At 40.4% G+C, this 9,518-nt stretch overlaps 1 protein-coding gene across 1 annotated transcript; it reads left to right on the top strand.

Annotated features, from left to right (window-relative positions):
* Positions 1-484: 484 nt before the first annotated feature.
* On the top strand, positions 485-9,242 carry LOC145500088 (uncharacterized). The gene is made up of 9 exons (XM_081479578.1): positions 485-2,404; positions 2,588-2,962; positions 4,480-4,628; positions 4,998-5,160; positions 5,794-5,876; positions 6,377-6,491; positions 7,352-7,472; positions 8,751-8,796; positions 9,156-9,242. The coding sequence occupies exons 1-9, from the start codon at positions 2,134-2,136 to the stop codon at positions 9,240-9,242; spliced, it is 1,410 nt and encodes a 469-aa protein (XP_081335704.1). The 5' UTR covers positions 485-2,133.
* Positions 9,243-9,518: the final 276 nt, after the last annotated feature.

Below are 9,518 nucleotides of genomic sequence, written 5' to 3'. Positions count from 1 at the left end.
TAACACATCAACAGTCACATACCACCGAGTTTGCGCGGGCATGCGGATAACAAACACTCCGGTACATAATTGAACGGAACCAGAAAATATGCGAGTCAAAAATAAATGCAGAAACAAGACTATGCAGAAAAAAAAAGTACGCAGTCTGCACAGTCTACATGGTCTGCACGGTCTGCACGGTCTGCAGTCTGCAGTCTGCATGGTGTGCATTTTGGGGTGACTGCATAGAATGTTTCAGTGACAACAGAGAAAGTCAAGAGCACAGTATTTGGGATTTTCATGATAAGCAGCCAACATTACTTTTATTAGGTAATCATACGGTTTTGAGTTCAATTTGGAATTAATTTGCACGAGTGAGTTTTTCAAAAAGGTGAAATTGCACGAGCCGCTTTGGCAAGTGCAATTTCAGCTTTTTGAAAAACTCACAAGTGCAAATTAATTCCAAATTGAGCAAGAAAAACCGCACGATTACTTATTAATAATATACATGTAAACATGATAAAATTTGTGTGGAGGAAGTGCCGGAAGATCTTTCTTGAAGCCACTTTTTCTCATTTGAGAAAACTTTTTTCAAAGTTTCCGCACACAATTTTCATCATTATCTTATGTGATATCATTGGCTTAGAAAATTTCCTTTTGTCTTTCAGCCAATCATAACTCAGAATTATGCTGTGTAATTTGCACTTCTAGTGTTACACTTTTTGCACCGGTGTTACACTTTTTGCACTGGTGTTACACTTGAACTGCACTGCTCTCAGCCAATCAGAATCAAGTAACTTTTTCATGTATATTATTATCCATAGAATAAATATTTACTTAGCAACTCATAAGTGACCAAAAATAAAATTTAAATGGATGACTACAAAATACTTATATTGCATGACTGTATACAGTGAAGTACATGTACAGACTAGTCCCTTCCCAAAGTGATCCAAACTTAAATGTAATGTAGGATTATAAAAGGTTTATATGAGGGAGGTGTCGGGATTTTTGGTTTTACAGATTTGGCCAATTTTTGGTTTGCTTTTCGCGCTTACAAAATGCAGTTTTTCGGTTTTGGTGTCTTGTGCGGTTTGCGGGTTTTCTCGAATTTAGTCTTTGGTTTTCAATTTTTGTCAACAATGATGGCGGATTTTCGGATTTTTCTGCCCAATGCATTTTACAGTTTTTCTGGTTTTGCCAAGGATGTTCCACCTCACAGTCATGCTAAAACTGTAATTCCAAGGGACTACTTACAGTTAGAGGAATGCATGGCAAGCCTAGTCTCTTTAACAGCGTTTTTTTGGGTTGTAAACGGCTGCCAAGCAGACTATGAAAAACTAAAGATAACATCAAAGCAAAAGACTATTTCTCAAATATCATGCGGCGGGGATAATTTTTTGTAGACTTTGACCTCACACTTTAGACCATCGTGTTTCTATACCTCAATTGCGAGTTATCTCCCTGTTTTGTCGCAGGAATAACATTACGCTCACTTGCTCTGTTCACCTGGAATAAAGGCAAAGGAGAGACTATTTGGTTGTAAAATAAAGTAGTTAAGTTGTAAAATGGGGCTGCCATTATGTCCACACAAATGAAAATTCTGACAATGGCAATCAAAAAGTGACTTTAGAATTGCGATGTTTCTTTTAAACAAAAATCACTTAAAATCATTTCATGGTGCAATTTGTTTTTAGTTTTACATTGCTATAGGTCTGTGGAGCCAATTTACACACAAAAAACGAGCTTTTTATACTGTGATATGTTCTGCACTAATGAGGGAATACGCAGAAAGAACGCGGAAAGTAAACCAAGTTTAGACGTATGAAAATTAAATAACAGAAAGAGAGATTTTGAAAGCTGCCAAAGCATTGTTAGGGAGGCCTTTTATTTTGGTTTTGGACGAAATTTCTTGCGGTTTTGCAGTTTTCGGCGATTTTTTGCACAGTTTTTTGGTTTCTAGTAGGCCCCTAATCTAATTGTTTTAGTATAATCTACTAGCTGTTCAAAACTTTATCTAATTTCTCTTCATAGACACGCCAAGAAATGGCCATCATTTTGTTAACAAGGGCACACTGCTACGCTACTACAAATTTGACCAATCATACATATATAAAGTACTCATCAGTTATTTTCTTCAATTAACATTTAGGAATGGATTTGTACATGTCAAATGATGTGACAATCAGAGTTGGTGAGAAACTTCGACTAAACTGTACTGTTGTCAGAGTTGTGAATTCATCTAAAGTTGAGTTTTCTTGGTATCATGGCACCCAAAGGTTGACTAAACTCACCAGGTCCCTGGACAATAAAACAATCCAGCTACTGATCAATAATGTCAGTTGGAGTGACAATGGAACTTATGTGTGTAGAGAAAATACCAGCAACAGAGTTCAACCCGCGTCTGTCACCGTGAGAGTAGGCGGTAAGTTCAGATCAGTGCAGTGTTTGCTGTCATTTATTATACATGTTGCTAGCAGCAGTCTGTACTTTGAATAGTTGAGTAGGGTGTTTGCCTTTGTTTCATAACTTGGATGATACTGCATGTGTACATTTGAGTATATATGTATATTCCTACATAATATATTTGGTGTTGTCTTACATGTAGATCTTCCTGGTCCACCCCAAGATGTATGGGTCAACAATGTTGAGTTGAAAACTTATGTTCACTGGAAAGCTCCTTGGTACCAGGGTGGATTACAGCTCAGTTATGCTGTCAAAGCAAGATGCAAGAATGCATCCACTCCACTTCGTAACTGTACCTTGAAGGATTCTGTAACTCTCTGGGAAGGTGTACGTCCCCAGCAGGGATCAGAGTCAGGTCAATTCATGTGTAAAATCCGGCCGATTCTTTATCAATTTTATCCACACACCTTTATTCCAGTACCCTATATTGCCTTTGTTGAAGCCAGCAATGTTCTTGGGTCAAGAATGAGTAGTCCAATTGAATTCACCTACAATGTCCTGAACAGCATAGTTTATAGTAAGTGTCTATCAGTGACAGGTTATTAAATGAGGCTCAATTTAGACTAGGTTAAACTCAAGACAATGCTGGCCAGCTGTCTCCTTCACTAATGTGGGGTGAACTCGGGACTTTTACAGGGCTCACTTTACAGCTCTCCCTATGAGGTCATTTTGCTTGTGCTGGTTGCTCTTTGCTTACGGTCTTGGTAAAGTATTTTGCTCCACCCATCCCTGCTTTCCCTCTAGGTAAGTATAAATTAGGTACAGTGGGACTGTGCTAGGTTATTGTAAGTTGCTCACAATATTGTCATGGCTACCTCACACAGTTAACCTGGCTCCCACTGAACTTTCAGGCACCTTCCAACATTCAGCTATTAGAGACGTGTTACTTAAAACCAGTTTAATATGTAAGTCAGTCTCTGACTTACCTGTTGGGCAGGTAACTTTTTATTTGCCCGGGTAAGTCAGCTGCCAACTACAGGTGTAAGTAAAGAAAAGTAAATTAAGACTTATGCAGGGCTGCTTGTCCGAAGGTGAGCTGGAGTTCTTGGGACGTTTATTCCTAGCCCTGTCATGTGGGTTTTCGAATGATGGCGAGATTATTTTGGCTTTCCTGTGAACTTATGAACTCACAAAAAACAATTTGTATATTGTGATTTCATAAGATCACATGAAAGTTATTACTGACCTTGCTCCCAGTGAATATATATACAGAGTGTCAGAATGGAAAAATACTTGATGGATCTCATTCATAGTATACCATGATCTCGAGGCAAACGTTTTTGCCTCTGATTAATCCAAGCATGCAATCACCATGCGATAAGAATGAGTTTTATAATCATAGGTCAATGCGTGTAGAGGGTGCAGTGCTTGTCAAGGGTGATTGAGGTGATTCCTTAGTATTGTATTGCGCATCCCTACTGCGCATGATTTTCGCATCATTAGCGCTCGCACATAGCTCAACAGCGTACGTCCAAATTAGGTTTCTTTTAAAAGATAAAAAATTGCAGAGTATTTCTGGGACGTAGATGAATAAACAATCAAAGAAAGTCAAACTCTGTGTGATGTAACACGCTGCATTGAAAAACCTAAATAACCGTATTTGTCAGCATTGTGGCATGAAAACAAGCACGGTGACCCCCTCTTTATACTACCTTTTTAATATCTTTTTGTCCTGTAACAACAGCATATCAAGTTTCATCAGAAATCTATGGCGGGTTCTTTTACAAGGGAATCACCTTAAGAAACTTATGTTTACAGGGGTGTCATTAAAGTTTTGAAGTGAACTTCTTTATAAGAAAACTTTCCTCTAGATGGTTAAACTAGGTGGGAAAAATCATCCTCATAGCCGGTCAATTTGCCTGGTGCCCAGCCCTGAATGGAACCCCTGTGTACAGCAGCCCTTTGCACAGCAGTCCTTTGCACACATTGCAGGCACATGAATTTTATACTGTCTACTGTGTTCTGTGAAATGATGACTCGAAGAGAAATTTAATTAAACCAACTCTTAATATTCAGCCTGTTTTGCTCACTTAGCAACCCCACAACCTGCAGTTTTTCTTGCTGCCAAAGAAGTGACACCACCTGGTACTGTGAAAGTCTCATGGGAAGATGCCAGACGAGGCCGACTCATAGAGGTGGAGTATACTATTCTGTACCATAAAGATGGTGACAACCACAATAAGGTAAAAACTTTGTTAGTAGATGTTTGTACTTACAGCTTGGAATTTGTTTCACACAATACAATGTTTATAGTGTGCACTATTTACTGAGGGAGTGCTGGGTAATGTGATTCATCTAAATCCATGAAATCATTTGCTAATTTTTTTTTTACATGATTATTCGCTTATTATATTAATTATGAGTGCACGCACATTTTGATAATTTGCTGCAGTCAATCACTATGAAGTTATTTACTCAGTCTAATAATAAATCAACAGATAAGACAACCCAATTGATTTCCTAGCCGTACATGACTACTCAAGTTATTAGTGAGTTAAACATCTTAATAAAGTGTTATTTTAATGTCTGTGACTACTGTGGTGCTGTTGTAGAGCTTGACCTGGAGAGCACCAGAAACTAATGCTCTAATACATGACCTGGTTGGATTCTCCCGCTACCATTTCTACTTACTGGTGCGGTATGCAGAGAAAAACACAAACACATATGGTATCTACAGTGAGGCGACACAACGTACAGTGAGAACAGATGTCTCAGGTAAGCTACACTGTACTAAAAATTGTGACCATGAGGTTCCAAATAATTGAAAATCTCCTTTGGTGATGTTAGATTGGAGTATTTGATTGTACTGTGAAGTTAACTTGAGTTTGCAAATGAGACCCTATCTCTTTATTTCACGAGGTTCTTGATAATGTTATGGTCTAGCCTTGTATTTTTATTGTGGAATCAACTGAAACAAAATTGAGCCAAATTCAGGCCAGTGCCTCAATATTTCAGGACAGTGGACATGGCTTCCAATTGCCTAACTGTGAATTTGGGTACGGTAAGCTTGAATAGGACTGTGAGTAGCCTGCATTTGGCTAGCTCTTAATGGAACACGATATGTACATGTAGTGGAAATTTCGTGAAAAGTGCGTAGGTCTGCCATCTCTATTTGTTGCAATCTGTTGAGAAAAACAAAGAACTGTCAGCGAACAGTTGAGGTTATGTAATCACGTCAAAATGTCTTATTAGTCTCACCTTTTCTGAGAAAGATTCGTGAGAAGTGGTGTGTACACTGTACTGTATGGGCCACGCCCTACAATCTCAGTGCTAAGCGTGACCTACAGTGTAGGATGAATTTCACAGATAGTTTCACAGGTAATTCTTTTGGTTGATTATTTTTTCTAGCACCAAGGAATCCTCCACTAATTACGAACTGTAGTCACTGGATTAATGTTAGCAGTGGTCGTGGATTGATGATCACCTGGAGGGTATGTGATCTTTGTCAATGACAAGTAAAGCCGGTACTTATTAATGAAGTCCAGCTGACTCAAGTGACAGTGACTGTAGCATAAAGTGGCTAAGAGTATTCCTACTCTCCCTCCCCACCCTCGCTTTCCTGGGTGAGATACTCGTCCATTGCAAAATTCTGCCAGGCTATCCCAACAATTTGGTGGTACCCATTGATACACCTGGGTGGAGAGAGACACTGTCAGAGTAAACTGTCTTGCTCAAGAACGCACTGCAATGTCCCCGGCCAGAGCTCGAACCTGGACCTCTTAATCCGGAGACAAGCACACTAAGTTTCTAACCGCGAGGCCACTGCACCTTCCACTGGCCTTGGTGCAGGGCGTGGGTATAATGGCTGATATCCAATGGCTGCATGCTGGGTCAATCAAAGATCTGGGAATACATTACCGAATGCTTCAGTTTTTTAACAGTACACAAGATACTGATTATATACCGGTCATATTTTTCTCTTTTATCATAGATTCCTCACGCTGAATATTTCAGTGGTCCCATGAAGAGTACACTGATTTTGTACCGCTGTTCAAAAGGCTCGGGAAATATAACACACATCCGCTCGCAGTGCAGTCATAACTGCCGTGAAACTGTCTGACTCTTGCCATGTATGGATTAAACTGTGCAATGCACCAGGATTGTGTAGCTCTATCAGCAACATGTGCCTCACTCCTAGCATTCGTAAAGGTGCATACAAACACCTTCTGTCGGAGCTTCAGGGGTTTCATTAAGGATGACGCGCCAGGCATATTGGCGGGCCGTGAGGCTAATTTTGTCTGCCAGGTTTGAACATCTGGAAGAAAGATTTTCCTATGAAAAAAGTTCAGTTCAAAGAGTTTTGCCCGCCTGTGAAAACCAATTGTCCTTCTGCTGAAAACTTTCATGAAACCCCTAGAGCTTACAACTGTGGTCACAGTCTACAGATGTTCATTGTAGGAGAGAAAACAGTTTGTTTTTTGAAGAACGAGAGCTTGTTGTTCAATGCCCTATACTCTTCTCACGTGTTGATTTCATTTCAGGGATGGTCAACAGTAAGCTCTTTATGACGATTTCGAGAATCGGACGCAGTCTGTTTTGTCCCATTATATTTAAAACCAAAAACCAAGGAAAACGTACAGTAATCTTCAATTACGTTCAAAGTGCTTTAGTCATGAGATGTTTGGACTCGCATTGGTCGGAGAATCTTTCGATGTAAAGGAGCGCATGAGGGGATGTCGAAGAAAGTAAAATTTGGACGGGACCGATTCGGCTCGCTGATTGACTGCGGATCCACTCGGCTATTGCCTTGTGGATCCACACCTACTTTGACAATGTTATGATGAAATTCATGATCAATAACAAGACAGATGCATGAAAAACTGACGTCAATTTGTTAAGCATGGTATTGCATATGATATGGCATAGTATCGTATATCTCCTATATGCTTGTTGTTACTTCCTTTAGGTAACTCATCCTCAGGTCCCACAAATTCAAAGAACAGTGTCACAAAAACTGTGTTGATGAGCGTGGCTGGAGCAGTAATGGGCGTAGTTCTAGTAATCATTATTGTCACATGCTACAGAAGGTAAGGTGGATAAACATTCAGGAGTGGGCAGTGAGGACAGGGAGGTGAATTTCCAGTGAGGGGTAGTGAGTGCCTACTTTGGGGTGGGTAGTTGGCGCAAGGGGGGCTGGGGCGGAGATGTTGCTGAGCTATTGGAGATGTAGAGAAACTTAAGAGATTGTGACCAGGGGCTCCTTTCTCGAAAGTCCCAGTAGTTACCAGTCCCGAGAAGCTTTTATTTTTGTTGGCTGAGTTTACAATACATTCAAGATCGAGATAGTAATAGTTTTGAAACAACAAACATACCAGGAAACCAAACAAAATGGACTGATTTTTGAGCGGAGTCCCACACTACTATTCCTTAGATGTAGATCTTACAGTATAGTTCCAGGCACATAAAGTTACCGGGGACGGATTGACTGCGGTGAAAAATAGAGGCCCAGGAACTACGATTGAAGCCTGGGAATGAGTTTACAATAGAAACATTGCCACATTAGAAGCTTAAAAACATGCTGCGCAGCTTTCTGCGCATCCCTAGCCCTACTTGCAGGCTCAGGTAATAATACAGGCTGCAATGGTAGAAAGAACAGCGGACTGCTAATAAGGTACGCGAGGATATCGTTCGGTTGATTTATTTATAATTGGGCACAAGTGTTATTCCGCATTTCACTGTTGAGAAAAGAAGTCTCCCCCTGCCTGCTGAGAGGCTCTCTTGCTTATATATTCACTGGTTTGCTTGAATGGATGCAATATGTAAAGAGTGTTTGTGGCAAAAATGTGTCTTCGCACTGAAATTTCTTGTATATTGTTGGGAAATAAAGGGTTCGGAAACCTTCTTTAGGTTAATTTTGTCTGAACAAAAACTGATTCTCTAGGAAAACAATACACCAGCTTTCCATTAGTGACGTTAAAATGTTGCTGCTCACCAGGAAAACTTAACTGGGAAAGCAGATAAAGTTCGTAACTCGATCTTTTGGTTCAAAAGATCAACGAAATCCTGCCATTTTTTTCAAACTTGGAGCCTAGCACACAGCCAAAACTCGCGCATGCTTATTGCGCTTTCCCGCTCTGAATTTGCCACACATCTTGCTGCTAGTCACTCAGCCCATGCCACTTCAAACTTCAGGGATTGCTCACATTTTAACGTGGGGGAAACTGAACTCGGTCTGTTTCCAATTCAGAAGCAGTTGAACGATCTCTGCGTTATACCAGGATAGTGCAGTAATTTGCTCATCGGAATCAACATTTCTTTTAACAGTTCGGTAATTTACCAGTGTTTTTTTTTCCTTTTTCTTTCAGGAGGCGTGAGAACGGAACATCGGGACCTCCCTTAAGCGATTTTCTGGTAAGACTCAAGTACAATCAATCTGAGTTCAATCTGCAAAATCTTTCATCAAGAGATGAGGTTTACTTAGGTTTTCACTTTCGGGCAAATCAAACATGATTTCTTGAGGAAGATGAAAAAAATGATACAAGGGGACTTGAAAAAAAGGTTTGATGCGTTTATTTAGGTGATATGAATCAGGTTTGGAATACAGCAATAGTTTCTTGAAGACGCATATCTGAAAGAGCGATTGTTTGCGGCTGAAAAAATCTGTGACAAGTCTTGTTTCTGGACTCTGACACATCGCGTACTTTGGTTGGTTTTTCTTCTCTTAGTTTTTCTCGCTGTAGTTCTCAGACCCTTTCTTTCTCCTTTGGCAGGTTATGCCCCCGGTTATCCATGGTTATGACGAGGTTGAAGAGCCCTTGGTCAATAACAACTGTTACAATGTAATCACCGTGCAGTAACATGCTGGATGTGAAAGGACCCTATGAAAGAGCCGTACACAATTGCAATAAGGTCCTCAGCAAGGGAGCTGTGCTCAGGAGTGTACTACTCATACGGCCCTTGGGGAAAAAAAGGGCCCTTATGTGGTAATGTTCCATGTCCGGAAAAGTTCTTGGAGAAGTCCCCGAAAAGAGAGGCGCTTGAGCCGTTTGGGGTCAATTGTTGCGAACCAAGCCCTCCGCAAGTTAATATTTTACATCAGCTTGGCTCCATAAGAATTCCTTGGCCTTGAGGTG

Source organism: Orbicella franksi, chromosome 10 (assembly GCF_964199315.1).
Source record: "Orbicella franksi chromosome 10, jaOrbFran1.1, whole genome shotgun sequence".
Classification (NCBI taxonomy): Eukaryota; Metazoa; Cnidaria; class Anthozoa; order Scleractinia; family Merulinidae; genus Orbicella; species Orbicella franksi.
This window is presented reverse-complemented; position numbering and strand designations above follow the sequence as displayed.

Excerpts from the sequence above, each read along its gene's own strand:
- LOC145500088 (XM_081479578.1), top strand. The coding sequence starts at position 2,134 with ATGGATTTGTACATGTCAAATGATGTGACAATCAGAGTTGGTGAGAAA. Across the intron at positions 5,877-6,376 it reads GATTGATGATCACCTGGAGG|ATTCCTCACGCTGAATATTT; the intron begins GTATGTGATCTT and ends CTTTTATCATAG. Across the intron at positions 6,492-7,351 it reads GCAGTGCAGTCATAACTGCC|GTAACTCATCCTCAGGTCCC; the intron begins GTGAAACTGTCT and ends TACTTCCTTTAG.